The sequence below is a fragment of the Corvus moneduloides genome, chromosome 3 (genome assembly GCF_009650955.1).
Source record: "Corvus moneduloides isolate bCorMon1 chromosome 3, bCorMon1.pri, whole genome shotgun sequence".
Classification (NCBI taxonomy): Eukaryota; Metazoa; Chordata; class Aves; order Passeriformes; family Corvidae; genus Corvus; species Corvus moneduloides.
The window spans coordinates 49,573,062-49,589,232 of NC_045478.1; the positions used below are offsets into that span (position 1 = coordinate 49,573,062).

A 16,171-nucleotide genomic window follows, 5' to 3' on the forward strand; every position below is an offset into this window, starting at 1 on the left:
CTTAAATTAACCTTTTCCACTATACATCTGCACTAGTAAAACACATCAATGCTGTTTTGAAACAGAAGTCATCAACTTTAAACCCAGACTGCTTTTTGCAACAGATGGTCTTTCTCTAGTGTTGTGCATATAAACACTGCATGTGTAAAGGAACAAAAAAGTGGGCAACTGCAGATAATAGATGCAAGATTTTAAGAAAATTGCTATTTTTAAAACATTTTCTTAAAAAATGCTCTCAACAAATGTTATCGCAATACTTTATTGAATATTATACATTCAAAATTATGCTTACTTACATATCCACTCCAACTCTGCTAGAAGGACTTAAAATTTCAAGTAATCATTGTGTCAATCCATTCTGATCTATAACAGTTCACTGGCAAGCAACTGGAAAGAGCTGTACATTCTAATTTGTAGAAGTTCTTACTGCAATATAAAAAGCTGCTTACCCTGATAATTATAAATATTAAAACATCTATTTTACTTGCATTCTTTCAAGGCTATAAGCGTTTTTCTCCAAATGGTCATTATAACTTCCTCATAAGTGCATGTTTTGCTCAGAGGTATTCTGTATTATCTCATTATCAAGTGCAACTCAGCATTCATTAATATGAATCATTAAAATATTAATTAATATTCCAAGTATAATACTTGAAACAAAATTTATTTTTTGGAATTTTCTGTTATTTCCAGTTTTGGTATAAACTGAGAATGCTTTAATATAGCTAAGTACAACACAGAAGCAAAAATACTGAAGCAAGGAACATAGCTTAGAGCATTCTGAAATGTCTGTTGCAAAGTGTAAGAAACCAGTTTCATTAGAGACTTGCTTTCATCTTTGAAAAGACTTACATGGGCTTTTCTTCTCTTCGTAGTTGCTTGTTAAAAACTAAATCTAGCAACAGTGATCTCTCTTTGAAGCAAGACCTACCTTTAGTTTACCATAAGCTGAAAGTCTGAGAAAAGAATTACATTTTTGGCTGCTACAACCTCTCCTCCTTTTCTTCACAGCCTATGGTGTGTGAATTTACTCCACAGGTAGGATTACTGTCCTTACTGATACCAGCCACAATTAGGTGCCTTCAAATCTTTCTTACAGGCATGGATCACCATTTAATGACAACTTTTGAGGTAAGGAAGCTGTTGTCCTGGTCCCACTTTGGAATTACAATAGCCAGGCATGCTACAAGTCATTCTGGTTAACTGAAGTAGCTGGATGATTAGGGAAAGTGCTTTTTTCTTCTTTTCTTTTTTTTCAATCAGTTTTCCCTTCTCTAAACAGCTATCTTCAGTCTTGAAGGATCTATTCTAGGCCCACCTTTTGTAGCATCCAGTTCATCATACTCTTCTATTAGGTCAGACAAAGAGGATATAGCTTCTGAAAAACAGCTTTGCTCCATCCCATCTATTTGCAGATAATGGTGAAGGTGAGCCTAAGAGAATAAAAAAAATGTGTTATCCTTTTCCTGGTATTCAATTGCTTTGGCTCAGTACCATTTAGCCTGCAGTGAAGGGGGGAATGCAAGCACTGTCGAAAGGAGGCTTAGAGACTTCTATCATGACATCCCTTGTTTAAACACTTGGCAACTTTGGTAACAATCCCCTAGTGAATCACAGTAGATATTACTGACTTCTTAAATACCCATCTTTTCATATTGTCTTCTCGGGTACACCTGACCAGCTGCATATTGGGTTTACATGGCAGGGTTTTGGTGGCAGGGGGAGCACAGGGCTGCAGGGGTGGCTTTTGTGAGAAGATAACAGGAGCTGCCCCCATGCTGAACAGAACCATCCCAGCCAGCTCCAATATGGACCTGCCACTGGCCACAGCCGAGCCCATTAGTGATGCTGGTAATGCCTCTGTGACAACTTATTTATCAAGGGGTAAAAATGCTGCACAACAGCTGTGAGAGAGCAGATTTAGGAAAGCATGACAGAAACAGCCCTGCAGACACTAAGATCAGCAAAGAAGGAACAGAAGTGGAATTCTGAGGCTGGGAAGAAGACAGTAGAGTGGAGGTGAAGGTATTTTCAGTTTTTGTTTTGTTTCTTGCTGTCCTACTCCTATTGCCTATTTATTATTGGCAATAAATTAAATTAATTTTCCCTAAGCCAAGTCTGTTTAGCCCATGACAATAACTGGTGGGTGATCTTCCTGTCTTTATCTTGACCCACAAGTTTTTCACTGTACTTTTCTCCTGTCCTACTGAGGAAGGAAAGTGGGAGAAAGCTTGGCGGACACCAAGGTTTAGATTAGATATTAGGAAGAAATTCTTTACTGTGCACTGGAACAGGTTGCCCAGAGAAATTGTGGATGCTCCATTCCTGGAAGGCCAGGTTGGATGGGGCTTTGAGCCACCAGGTCTAGTGGAAGGTGTCCCTGTCTAAGGCAGAGGGGTTGGAACCAGATGATCAAGGTTCCTTCTAACCCAAACCATTCCACGATTCTGTGATGTTGCCAGATAGGTACAAATTAATAAGGGGTTTAAGCTTTTTAAGCGGCAACTGTTGGAGTGATTCCTTGAGTGGTGACACAGATAAAACCCTTGGGCTGTTAATTATAAGCAGTCCCTTCGTGACACTACGATTTGCATTCCAATTATGCAAGATGCTAATGATTAGTGACTACGAATGGACTAATGATAAGAGTTGCACCTTTTTCTTGTAGAGCTTCATAAATCTGTCTTTGAGTTCAATGAAAGTTGGTTTTACACAGGTGTTGTTTGCTAAAGCCAGAAGGGAATGGGAATGACCCACAGGAGGTACTGAACACAAACCAGTTTTCCAGCCTTCTTGATTCCAGGAGACAAAGTGCAGAGAAGGCTTCAACCTGTGATACAAAAATTTAGTTATCTAAGGAATATAAAGAACACAAAGGGCTAAGTTTCTTTTCTCAGCTAACAGCCCAAAAAGGTTAACATTCAAGCACCCAGGAATAAAGAGGACAGTTGTAACTATCACTATAAATAAGACATTTTAGAATTCAGACTAAACCATTGTGTCTCTATTTTAAATTTAAATTGCAAACATCAATTTTGTTTTGTTAACTTAATATATCAGGATTTGAAAAGCGAAGTTACAAGTACCTGTTTCTATAAAAGGGACTGTGAGCACTCTGAGATTTAGTAAAGGGGCAGACTGGGTGGGGACAATCAGTCTACCTGTAGTTTTGAAATAAGTAAAATACTTTAGATTCTCAGAAATTTTCCCCATGTACCCTTGTATGCCTATAAATTCCATTTTGCCTGCCTTTCCTGTTACATCTATGTAGCTCAATAGTGTGAAAGGTAGAAAATGGGTGCTAACAACGCAAAATTGTTAAAATAAGGATGATTTCCTACCTCCATGAAAGTAACCATGAAAGAGAGGGGCCTTCTGTTCAGCAAAAACAAACTTCTACTACAGAACTTATGATTCCAACATCCTTTGCTGTTGACAGACCCCTGGAAGGCTGGACTTTGCTTTCGTTTGCAATTTGGAGAAAGAGAGGAGTAGCACCTCTCTTTATTTGGAAGTCCAGGCATAATATGACTTATTTTCACTCATTACATAAGTTTATTATGTTTTCTTCCCTTCTAAAATTAAGAAAAGGAGGTCAGAGTAAACTGATTTGGTACTGAAACTGCTCAAATGAAAAGTTGGAATGCTCCGGACAACTGCCATCAGTTTCAGTACAAATCCCATGACTACTCTGTGTGGTATTACAAACCTTTCAATATTTCTGCGAAGGTCTGAAACCTGCACATTTCCTCGAACAAGAAGTGCACAGGCGAGGTAGAGGCTGTGCTTTGGATCTGCTTGAATTAGTTGATGATCTCTGCTAAATGCATCTGAGAACATCTGATCCAACCTGGGTGAAAAGAAAACAGTTATCTCCTCTTACTGAAGTAGGATACAGAAGTTCTTCAGAATGCCCATCTTCAGGGTTTAAAAGTTCATAAAATTCTGGATAAAAGTACATTTAACCCAGGACCATAAATGATAGGAAAGATTCAAACCTTTATATGTACATACGTTGGCATTAGAAGTTTTTAAAAACATACTGGATCAATTTTTTCCTCACCCTCAAGTTACAAGCCACTGCTGAGTCAGAGAAGTTGCCTTTATAAAGACAATTTGGGGCCAATGGTTACAACATCTTAAAATTACGTAAAAGGATTTAACTACTTGGGGTTCTGGTTATGTGGCAATTTGAGTGGCCAATCTCACTGGGAAGGATCTGACAAGGAGTATCAAAGTGCTGCTGATCCTTACAGAACTAACTATTTGCCTGTTACACTTCATTATTTAAAAGGATCAATGAGTCACAGAACTGTATTAATTTTGATTAATGATTTGGGAAAAGACAGGCTGTACATACTTGTCTAGTCTACTTATTCTAATTTTATCACACATGACTGCTTTAAAAGATGACACTTCAGATCATATTCTTTCTCTCTTCATTTCCTTAATCAAGTTTTACTGTACTATGGGATACCAAAGATGGTGTTTTGTGGACCCACAACATCTAAGCTATTCTTTCCATTTGTCCCAAATGCTCTACATTTATAATCTCTATTTCTTTTTCTTTGTATCACCTCTGCCACAATTTGCCTATTACAAAAAAAATAATACAGGAGACAAAAATATTGCTGTTCCCACTTCATCCTGAAACATCTTTGACTGACCATCTCCTTGTAGTCTGCTACCTTCGCCCCAGCCCGGTACTGTCTCTTCAAGGTATATTTTCAACAGACCTGACTGTCACAACTTGCTATTGCAAAATAAGGGTGGGCCTGCCCTCTTCTCCACTGGGCATACTTCCATCACTAATCCTTAGCTGCCTCTGCTGCTATTTGGGCCTCTTGCTGACTGAATATAATCCACCAAACCCAGTAAAATCTATTTTAACAGGTTATTTTTCTGCCATGTCAGAGCGATAAATATCTCACAAAATTTGACATGTCAGCTTATCATTACAATAAGATGTTAAATAGGCTCACTGCACTCACTGCATCTCCAGACTGAAGTAAGATGCTGTTATGTCCACAAAGAGTCTAGTTAATTCCTTGTTTGTCTTTAGAGTATTTTGTCAGTCAAGTGCAAGCTGTTATTCAAAAGAATTTGTGGTGTGGGTTCTAAGTATTACATTTTTCCAACAGAAACACTTCCAGCAGAGATTAAAAGGATGTCAAGTTTACTGGCTCAATCATTACAGAGGAAAGGGAAGACAGATGTTCCACAAATCAGCAGGATGAACTTGAAAATGTGGCAGATGTACAAGTTTTAGAACTTCCACCCTTAGTTTTGCTACAGAATGGAATTTTTAAATGAAAACTATGGAAGAATCAGAAATTAAGCTTTAAATCTGAAACTCCAATAATATTTTTTCTTACCTTCTAGAAGGAACATTAACATCTGTTAGTGTATACAGAGGAGTCAAACTTGAAACCAAATAATGAAGTCGAGGAAATGGAACCAAATTCATGCTGATTTCATTAAGATCCATGTTTAGGGAACCTTCAAATCTAGCAGAGCTGAAAAATGAACAAACTGTTACGAAACTGCTACAAACTAAGTAAATCACTTCTATAAGGTAAACTTCCATGAAATAATTTTCAGCTGTTCTGTACAATAAAACTGTAAAACAGCACACCATTCAAGCAAGTGTTCAAGTATAATTACAAAACTTTCACATCTGGCAGTAACAGTGCTATGTCTTATTTATTTATACTTTCCATTAAAGAACAGTAAATTACCAAGAATGATTCCTTGTTTCCCAATTGTAGTCTTTAGTACTGATTTTCAGTATTAATAATGATTAATACTAGTTAATACTGGTCAATTAATACCAGCTGGTTAATACCAGTTAATTATTGCCACTTTTACTAAACAGGCTATAATAAAACACGTGACTTAGCATTCCTGACAAGCTGTTTAAAAGAAAAACAGGCCAATACTCCAGAAGTATATTTCTTGCAGCAATAGACAGTTTAGGAGCAAAAATTATCTGACAATATTTATAAAATAATACAACTGGCCTAGAAGGGGAAACCTCTGTGGGTTCCATTAACCACTAGTGGAAGACAGTATCCTTCTACCTATAAACTTACTTCAGTTATAAGACTGTCACAGCTAAAGCAACACCACTACAATCTGAATACTTCCAAATACTTTAGCATTTAGTAACCAATTCTTAAAAAGAGAAGACTCATATCGAATGAAAACCAATTAGTATTACTCAAGTTCATGCAGGCCTGCATACTTACAGCACACACCACCTCCCACAATCCTACTTTGTTACAGAGGAGTAACCTTTACCTTGTCATGTTCAGCAGCAAATTGGCTATGATGTTATTCATCGCATCAAATGGTTTCTCTTGTAGTGTTTTTGCTCTGCCTGCACTTGATGTTACCAAGCTGTTTTGCTTCACAGTTGATCCTAACTTCCCAGAATTGATCATCTGATGAATTTTATTAACTATCTCAAACAGAGACTTTGACAGAGGGGGAAAAAAAGCACAAAAGTAGTCTTGAGTAAGGAACTTTTAAATTCAGCACCCCAATTTTTCATTTCTAATAATCTTGAACGCTCAGACATTATACTGTTAGTTCAAAGATTATGCCTTTGCTACATCTAAGTCCAACTTTTGAGCAATTCCAGTTGACTGAAGTGTTTCTAAAAGTCTGCGCCTTACATATCACAAATATGTACACAGCTTGACTCAAAAGTTTGAATTTTATTCAACTATTCAAAATCCTTATGAAAATTTAAAATGCAGTTTTAGAAGATAACACCTGTGAAACAAAAAATAGTCTCTAACTATATTTCACTTTCTCTTGCTTTTTTCATAAGCAAACAGCCAGTCACTGAAGCTAGATTCAAATCTATCTAGCATTTTGCAAGGTCAGGTATACCTATGATTCCCATATCACTAATCAGCACAGTTAAGTTTGTTGGAATCTGGAGAGGCTAGTCATTTCCCTTGCAGGACCCTAATACTATGCACAGATTGATTGCTAAAAGAAGACACTCTGTCTCAGTAAGTAGAAGCTTTTCACCATTTACCTTGAAACGGACATGAAAAAAGTCACTTTCCTTACTTTGAAGGAGCAGAACAACTTTTCAGTGATACCCATGTTCATTTCAAAAGCTTGCAAGTGACTTAGAAGTTCAATTATTACTTAAAAAAATTAAATTATGCATTTGGAGACTTGGTACTCAAATCAGTACAGAAAAGGAAGAGACACTTCCACTGTCTAATAAAAAAAAATTACAGAAATAGAATATTATTTCTTACTTCATTCTCTATTGGCAGTACGCAGTCTGCATGTTCATTAAGCTCCTTCATAGCCAGAACACTGTTATACGGAGAAGTAATAACATCATCTTCACCAGAGGGATAAACTGAAGTAACAAATCTATATACTTCTGGGAATTCCTCCTCAAGCAAATTTAGTACAAAAGTTCCAAGACCAGACCCTGTCCCTAATTATGAATGAAGACAAAATGAGAGAGGACCCCATGTTATCTTAGGCTCTAAGACTCATGTAGGAGACATACAACTTTTCAATTATGTATGTTAATGAATATTTTCTGAAGCATTTGGCTTCAGTAGAGGCTATTCAAATGTAATTAAGGTAGAAAGGTTTTTCCCAGACAGGAAAATAATTAAGTAATAAAATTATTTCCCACAGCATGTCAGTCAGGATGAAGTATACATTCTCAAAAATTTCTGCAAACCATAAAGTCCTATTATGTAACAAACATTTTTCTGACCTAGTATTTCTACTTCTTTTTTTCAATTCTTTTATTTGAATTATGAAACACATTTGCTTAAAAGCATTGAACTGCCCCAACAATACATATTTTTCTTTTAGGGTTTCTTTATGAAGTTTTCTCATTCTTCAGTAAAACAGAACTGCCCCTTCCCCCCAGCACTTTAGTGTTAACATCTGTTAATGAGGCTTTTTCCTCATTAACACTAAGCACGCAGCTCTGAGAACTGAACTGTCATCTTTTTCTGAACATTCAGCTACATTCTCAGTGGCAGACAATTTAATCTGTGAACAAGACACCAGTTTTCACAATAACAGAAGCAGCATCTGCAGGGTCTCTGAAATTAAGCAAATGGCCACAAAAAAGGCCCTTGACAAAATTTTTGCTTCATATTTAGAGCTATCTTCTGTGTCTTTTACCATATCATAACCAGTTATAATATGTGCTAGTCTCACGTAGGTTTCTGGGGTAGGAAGGCTTAGTGGCATGCAATAATGACAAAATTGTCACTGTATAGGATTCTTCTTTTTGGCTTATTAACAAAGTAACTAGATTGGATTCAATAGAATAATGTAGAAGGAAAACAGAAAAACAAAGCTTTTCTAAAGTTAAGCAACATTAGAAGTCTCCTTTAAAGCCTTTTGGAAAACTCCTTCCTCACAATTAAAACCAACTTGATTATAACAATGTAGTCAGTGTTCAGAGGTCACTGACCCTTCTTCTGATCAGTAATACCTCAGTGTTTGTCTTTGGTACCTGTCTTGATCTACTCATTGCCTCATCTTTAGAATTTTAGCTGCATTTTTGTTCTGGATAGCACACTAGAGTTCCTCAGTGCTCTAACAAAACAAGTGATAAATAATTACAGGTCCAGTTAATTGGACTATGTTAATTTTTTTAATCTACATTCTGAATGATGTAGATTATTATACTGATTTTCTTTTCAAGTTTTTTTTTTTTCCATCTGTGGCTACTGCCATCATACTCTCCATAAAAAGATTACTTACCACCTCCCATGGAATGAATTATAAAGAAACACTGTAGACAGTCACAATGTTCAGCGGTCTTCCTCAGCTTTTCCACTATGTTTTCCCGGTACTGACAGCCATAGATCTTATGACCTACAGCCCTGAGGACATGAAAAGTACTTTAAAAAACTCCCCAACAATCAAACTTTCAATTTTTTATTTTAACTCCTTCTATGTGATATTTTAGAGTTCAGAGTCCAAAGCTGGGTGCAACACCCCATCTGTGAGTTTCTAAGCTGTGACTACAAATGAGCATATGCAGTCAGGACATGGTTTTAACTTTGAGGATGCAAACAGCTCTAAGTTCACAGCTTTGGAGTGTGCACTTATTATTCTGTACTGAAAAGGAAATAAACTACCATACTGGATGATCTAATTGTAGTAATGAAATGGAAGCTATGTAGCCCTTAACAATAAAGATATCCCTATGTGATAAGTGATGTGAAAGATCATCTTTTGAGTACTATGCAAGTCAGTTGCTACAGTAACAAAAAACCCCCAAACAGCTCATTTCCAACACACTTGTCTGCTAGATGGTAAAGTTACAGAATGTTTTATTCCCCATATTGCACTCTCTTTTGGTACATTCGCTGGTGATTTGCTTTCCAGTCTGTAGTGCACTGAATATTATTAGAGCACATTAAGGTCTCCGTGAAAATTTGGAATTCATTATGTTAATCAATCTTTTTTTGAATTTCTCTTTTGGTAATGTAGTTTATATGCACAAAGCCAGACTCTGTGGTGCTTAGAAATCAGAAGTGCATTTGTTCGTATATCTCATTTCCAAAGTAGCTGCACAGTCTCAAACTAGATTATGGCTTCGACTAAGCAATGAAAGCAGCTGAATGCCAAAGAAACAAAAATAAAAAAGCATGTTCTTTTGTAAAGAAAATCAAAAAAGAGAGAGAGAAAAAAAGACAAAATGATATATCAGCAGAATTATTCTTCTGTAAGAGCCTTTTCAAAGCCCTCCTCCAGGCAACAGTGACTCCAAGTTTGCTGGTAAAATGCTGCAGCTCTCCAGGTGCAGAACGACACAAAAAGCTACGGTTATCATTTCCCCTTTCAAATGCCATCTAATTAGCTGCTAAGAAATGAGTTCTAAAGAGGTTCTCACCAGTTGTTTCCTGAACCAGAAACATCTGTGATAAGCTGCTTGCTATCAAACACATCCCTCAATGGTCCCTGAAGAATTTCATTTACCACACCCTCCTCCATGTCAATCAACAGCGCCTTTGAGAATGGAAAGAATTAAAATTCAGTCAGTAAGCAAACCACCCTTGAAATAATCACACAAAGAAATATAAAATTATTTACAATATAAAAGGAATTCTGTTTCTACTCTGCTCCAGAGAAGCCTTTTTCCCCCTCCCCAGTTGTTAACTCGGAGACCAAGTAGATTCTTCTTAGCTGATTTGCTAGAAGTTGTTCAATAGGACCGCATTTCAGATGGTGAAATTTAGTTAAAATTTTATACCATTTTGCCCCACTACTTAGGAATAAAGAAATTAAAACATTTTTATGTTTCAAGTTTCCTTTTTTCTTAATCATGTAAAGTGGCTCAAAGAAACCCAATCCTTAGTTAATAATATCTGCAATAATTTTATTAACATTCCAATTTAAATTATTCAACAAGACTGGCAGCAAACTGTATTACTGCATTACTAAAAGTTATTATTAGAAATTTCACTATTCAAAGCCGTATTTAAACCTGTATGCAATTTTAAGGACTTCATGAAAATTCCCACACATTTGGACATAAATATTCAATGTAAAAAGAGTGACCTTTATAGATTGCCTTACTCGTGCTTTTAAAGAGCAGATTTTTCCTTTGTAAATATCAGGACCATTACCACCACTTCTGAAAAAAAACCAGTTACAGAAAAAATCTGAGATCAGATTTGTAACATAAAATACATACTGGAATAAAATTTTATCTTTTATATTTTGTGTTTGGAGGACTATGACAATGCAAACAAACACTGTGAACATGCTGCTAAGACTTCATAATTCCCAAAAGGAATACAACTACAGAATACAATCTCAATCAGAAATATCCTAAACATTACTTCAGGAAGCTGAAAAGATAAGCATTAAAAGTTTACTCCCAGATACAGCCTCAGCTTTGTAGGAATTCTACAAGCATTGTCAAAACGGGAAAGGATTATCTTTTATCAGCACGTGATATGTGTACCCACATCATACAATGGGAAAGAGCTCCCCACGAGCTTTTCAGTGGGGGTAGTACTCGAGGTTGTGCTCGAGGTGTGAAAGCTCTGTAACTGACTTATTCTGCTTATTATGATTAACCAGCTCAGAAATCCTGCTGGGTTGGCATCACTAAATCTTCCTTCTTTCCCAGGACTGGTTGTACTGAGCCAACATAGCAGACTATACATTATGTCACAATCACATTTTTTCCCACTCAAAGGATGAGATACTATGGTCTGGCCAAACTATATTCAACACGGGGAAAAAAGGCAGGGGTACTGGAAGACAGATCTTTTCCATTATTTACCTAATCTGGGAGCTGGCCAAGCCTAAATTTAAAGTATGTCCTTGACCATTCTACATTCAACCACCATTATATTCACAAAACACCGGCTAAAATTCACTACAGCACCAACCAGTGTTCTGAACCTACTGAGTCCCATCAGGAACAAGGGGAAGAGAGTACAGGGCTGCACTGGATTCCACAAGGATTTTCCACCTTCTCACTCAAAGATGGTCTCCAGACACTTCTCATTAGGTGAGCAGCTCACAGCAGCCTCCAATATTCATGTGATTCCTCTAGCCTACACAACACCTATAGGAGTACATTATAGCACCAGTAAATCCACCTAGAGAATTTATCTTCAGGGACTAACAAAATTCAAAGAAGAAATAAAACCAACCCCTAAACAACATTTCTTTTTCTTACTATTGCCTTTGTGGTCTTTTATGCCAGACCATACCTTCAATCACTTGGATTCAATTGCTGAAAAACATCCTCACATTCCTAGAACCATGGGATGGCTTGGGTTGGAAGGGACCTTAAAGATCATCCAGTGCCAACCCCTCTGCCTTGGGCAGGGACACCTTTCACTAGACCAGGTTGCTCAGTGAGAAAACAAATGTTTCTACTGCAGCCAACACATCAATTACAAATTTGGTGGTTTCATTTGGCAGAAACAGACATTTTTTATGGTTTAAAAAAAAAGAAAAAAATATTCAAGGAAATACTCACAAGGAATGACAATAATAAACCTCAATACATTTGCAATGTTCTTTCAAAGAGGTAAAATTTGAGAAAAAGCAATTTGGATTTCACTGCTGTTCTAGTTAAAATCACATGCTGTACTGCAACCTTTTCATATAATGGAAGGAAATAGAGGCTGGTCAAATGTTCTTTTATCAATTAAAAAGCAACAGGCTATTTCAAGTACACATTTTCTTCTTGCAAACTGCAAGGATTTTTTTAACTGGATAGATAAGAGATGACTGAATGGTTTTAAGGTATGAATTGGTTAACTTACAAAAAACAATTATAGACACTACTCTGGGTAACAAAATAGATAAATAAGATTTAAAAACTGTCAGTTTTATCTATCTTATATACAATTCCTCTTATAACTCTTCAAGAAATGCTGCTCGGTTGGTATTGAGAGGGCACACAATCTGATTGTGATTTGTAATGGCAAAAGCTATCAGATCCTGACTGTCCACGTTTGGTACAAAAGGAAAGGAAAACACACACACTTTCAATGCATTTAACCACTGAAGGTACAAAAGGAAAGGAAAACAAACACACACACTTTCAATGCATTTAACCACTGAAGTATGTATAAATAAAATGGAAATGCAAAGATAAGGTTTTGAGGAGAATACAAAAAAGCAAGATCTTTTACTAGCACAAGCTAAATGACACGAAACAAAGAAAACTGTAACTTAGATTAAAAGAAGATACTACAAGTGCTGATCTACCAGGTTAAACTCATGAGCCGCTTGATAAAAACTTACCTTGTATCTACGTTCCTAAAGAAACTGCTTAAGGCTTCATCATAAATTCCTTTCTAAAAGGAAACAGCACAAAATTATGCGTAATGTCAAAAATTCTCAGTGATTTTCCATGGAATAATATAAGTTGGAAGGGATCTCTGAAGGACACCTGTCAAACCTCACCACTTGAAACCGAGTGAACATCTCTGTTGAATCCAGCTAGTTCTAGTCAGCTCTAAAAAGAACATTTCATTGAAACATCAGCTTGTTATTAAAAACTGAGAAGAGAATGTAACTAGGAAATTAATTTTTCAGCACAAGATTAAGCAACTGTAGTAGTTTACTGAAGATCCCAAGGCAATTATTAAATTGAAGATCTGCTCTTTAGCTGACTCAGTTCATCACTGATACAACTCTGAGTTCATCACGGGCTCCATGTCTGTGACACCAATGCCCATGGATTTCTGTGAAAAGGACAGCACACTGATTCTTGAACTCCCTGCCAAGGGATAGCATGGAAATTACTTACCCCAACATATAGGTAAAGAGACCTGTCAAATTTAAATAATTTAAGTGCTTTATAGTCACAGCAAGAAAAGTGGTTTTGTTCAGGGTACTCAGCACAATCCTGTGCCCTCCTTATGTTGCTATTTTGATCAGTAAAACTTTACAGCAACTCATGGCATGAGCTAATGTGGAAAACAATGGTGGGCTTTGGGGGTGTCCTCTTTTGTTTTACTGCCAGTGGCAAAGTACCAGCACTGAACAGCCCTCCCATGTTGCTAACTACCTCCAACCTGCTAATGCCTGGCTGTAGGGACATATCCTGAGCTTTTTGGGGTGAAAATGCTGGAGAAAGCTGACCAGAATTAGGGATCACAGGATCACAGAATATATCGAGTTGGAAGGGACCAAGAAGGAACATAGAGTCCAACCCTTAGCCCTTCAAAGGACACCCCAAGAGTCCCACCATGTGCCTGAGAGTGTTGTCCAAATGCTTCCTGAGCTCTGACAGGCTTGGTGCTGGGGAGTCTGTGCCAGTGCCCAACCACCTTCTGAGCGAAGACCCCTTTTCTAATATGTAACTTAAATGTTCCCTGACACAACTTCATGCCATTCCCTCGGGTCCTGTCACTGGTGACCACAGGAAAGAGATCAGTGTCTGCCCCTCCTCTTCTGCTCATGAGGAAGTTGCAGACTGCAATGAGACCCTCATCTTCTCTTCTTCAGGCTGAACAGACCAAGTGACCACAGCTGCTCCTCATATGGTTTCACCTCAAGACCCTTCACTATCCTCGTGGCCCTTCTTTGGACGTTCTCTAATAGCTTAACGTTTTTTTTTACATTGTGGCACCCAAAACTGCCCCCAGCACTGGAGGTGAGGCCACCCCAGTGCAGAGCAGAGCGGGACAATCCCCTCCCTTGCCTGGCTGGCGATGCTGTGCCTGATGCCCCCAGGACACTGTTGGCCCTCCTGGCTGCCAGGGCACTGCTGACTCGTGTTCAACTTGCCATTGACCAGGAGCCCCAGGTCCCTTTCCACAGCACTGCTTTCCAGCCTCTCATTCCCCAGTCTGTCCATACATCCAGGGTTGTCCCATCCCAGATGCAGGATCCGGCAATCCCCGTTGAACTTCACACGGCTGGTGACTGCCTACCCTGTGATTTAACAAGGTCTCTTAACAGTTAACCTTACGATTTGTTTTCCTGATTAGTTAAACAGCACAAGGACCTGGGGGTGGTTGTGCTCACAGTGAAGCACCCTTAGTTGAACTAAACAAGCGCAGCGCTCTGCAGTCACAGCGACGAGCGCGGAAGGCAGCGAAGGGCGGCTCGGCCCGGGCCGGCGGGGCAGCGGCGCCGTTACCTGGTTGACGGCGGCGTGTTCCCGCAGCGCCAGGTCCCAGAAGCGGCATCCCACCTGGTTCCCGCACTGTCCCACTGCAAAGGGGAGAAACACGGCTCAGGCACGGGGAGGGGGCGGCGGGAGGTCTGGGCGTCACGACCCCCTTACCCTGTACCACCACCGACTGGGTCATGGCAGAACCGGAGGCGCACCTCCTGTTTCGAAGTCGGCGCCCGGAAGCCGCGCCCCCTGAGTTCCTGCGGTGGAACGTCCCAACGGTTGACTCAGCTGCGGGGCGCTCGCCGCCTGCCCGCCGAGAGTGGAACGTGCCATTAGGGAGCGGGGGGGCGGGCAGTACGGGGGAGTAGTGAGGTTTTCAGACCCTGTAAGTCTGACGGGAACCGGAGGGGGAGCGCAGGCCCAGGCTCAGCTACAGGAGGCTTGACAAAGACCTGAAATAAAGTCTCTGTACGGGAGAACAGAAGTATTTCCATACACTACAGTTCATTATCCTTTATGGCTAAAAACGGTGCGATAAAGAAACGTTTTATTTTCCCCCAAAACGTAATTCAGAGAGATGGTGTGAAATGTGTGAAACGGTATGAAAATACAAATTAAAAATTAAATGAAAAAACGGCCATTTGGAAATGCTGTAATGTAGCCTTCCACCAGGCTTGCACATTAAGCTCGGTTTCATGTTTCTTGTGCATATAATTGTCCACAGTGAAAAAATGAAGAGTGTAGAGATGCTGTTGTCTCAGCATGGCGAGACCGGTCTGCAACACAGCTCAGCTGCAAAAGCACCGAGTCGTTTATGTTGGAAAAGACCTTTAAGACCATCAAGTCCAACTGTTAATTCAGCACTGCCAAGTCCAGAACTGAAACAGTAAAGAATGTGGGACATGCAAAGCTTGCAGAAAGCTGTCTTGTGACACAGATGGCATTTCTGCTTCCTGTGGGAGGAAAAAAGCATTTCCATGCAACCCAGTCCATTAGGTTTTATGGCTAAAACGTTCCAACAAAATACACTTTTTCCAAATATATTATTTGTAATGCTGGTGTACAAACAAAATATGGTAAATAAAAATTTTAAGCCTTTATTTGCTCCTAGACATGACCTGGTATCCTGTAGAGATTAATTGTAGGTCTACAGGAAAATAAAATTATAATAAATGACTATTTAAAAAAAATTTCCTGGAAGTATTATGTATGTGTTGCAGCAAATAAAGTATTGTACAATACAAGATAAGAATGCATTGTATACAAGAAATAGATACACAGACAAATTTTGTAAAACTTAATTGAAATTCATATTGCTCTTAAGAAAAAGTACTGAGCGGCCCAAGCTTTACTCACGTGTCATGTATGAAAGGTATGAGAAGGACCAATGGCTTTAGTGTTTTAAGCATGTTTGGCATGAATAGAGTAATACTGCCTCAAACATTTCTTTTCTATAAACTAATCACCAGTGTAAAACTACATGAATATTAATCAGGAAAGTACTTAGTCATTTCTCTCCAGACAGACTAGATGTAACCTAGTCTTAATTTTGTTCCCTGT

At 38.6% G+C, this 16,171-nt stretch overlaps 1 protein-coding gene across 7 annotated transcripts; it reads right to left on the bottom strand.

The window, feature by feature from the left end:
• Positions 1-240: 240 nt before the first annotated feature.
• Positions 241-14,888, bottom strand: TUBE1 (tubulin epsilon 1). 7 transcript variants are annotated; one of them, XM_032101505.1, is made up of 12 exons: positions 14,824-14,888; positions 14,633-14,706; positions 12,787-12,839; positions 10,591-11,593; positions 9,905-10,020; positions 8,767-8,888; positions 7,281-7,468; positions 6,301-6,476; positions 5,376-5,516; positions 3,710-3,850; positions 2,656-2,830; positions 241-1,433 (listed from the first exon to the last, which is right to left on the bottom strand). In XM_032101505.1, the coding sequence occupies exons 4-12, from the start codon at positions 10,777-10,779 to the stop codon at positions 1,275-1,277; spliced, it is 1,407 nt and encodes a 468-aa protein (XP_031957396.1). In that variant the 5' UTR covers positions 10,780-11,593; positions 12,787-12,839; positions 14,633-14,706; positions 14,824-14,888; the 3' UTR covers positions 241-1,274. The 7 variants fall into 7 exon arrangements, with proteins under 7 accessions (XP_031957396.1, XP_031957398.1, XP_031957394.1 ...); XM_032101507.1 differs by having other exon boundaries at positions 10,591-10,648; positions 14,824-14,885; XM_032101503.1 differs by having other exon boundaries at positions 10,591-10,648; positions 14,780-14,875.
• Positions 14,889-16,171: the final 1,283 nt, after the last annotated feature.

Bases quoted from the DNA above. Each gene is read 5' to 3' on its own strand.
- TUBE1 (XM_032101503.1), bottom strand. From the start codon at position 14,804: ATGACCCAGTCGGTGGTGGTACAGG. The intron at 10,021-10,590 runs GTAAGGCAATCT...CCATTCTCAAAG, and splicing joins TCTGCTCTTTAAAAGCACGA to GCGCTGTTGATTGACATGGA. The intron at 5,517-6,300 runs GTAAAGGTTACT...TTCATTTTTCAG, and splicing joins TTGCTGCTGAACATGACAAG to CTCTGCTAGATTTGAAGGTT.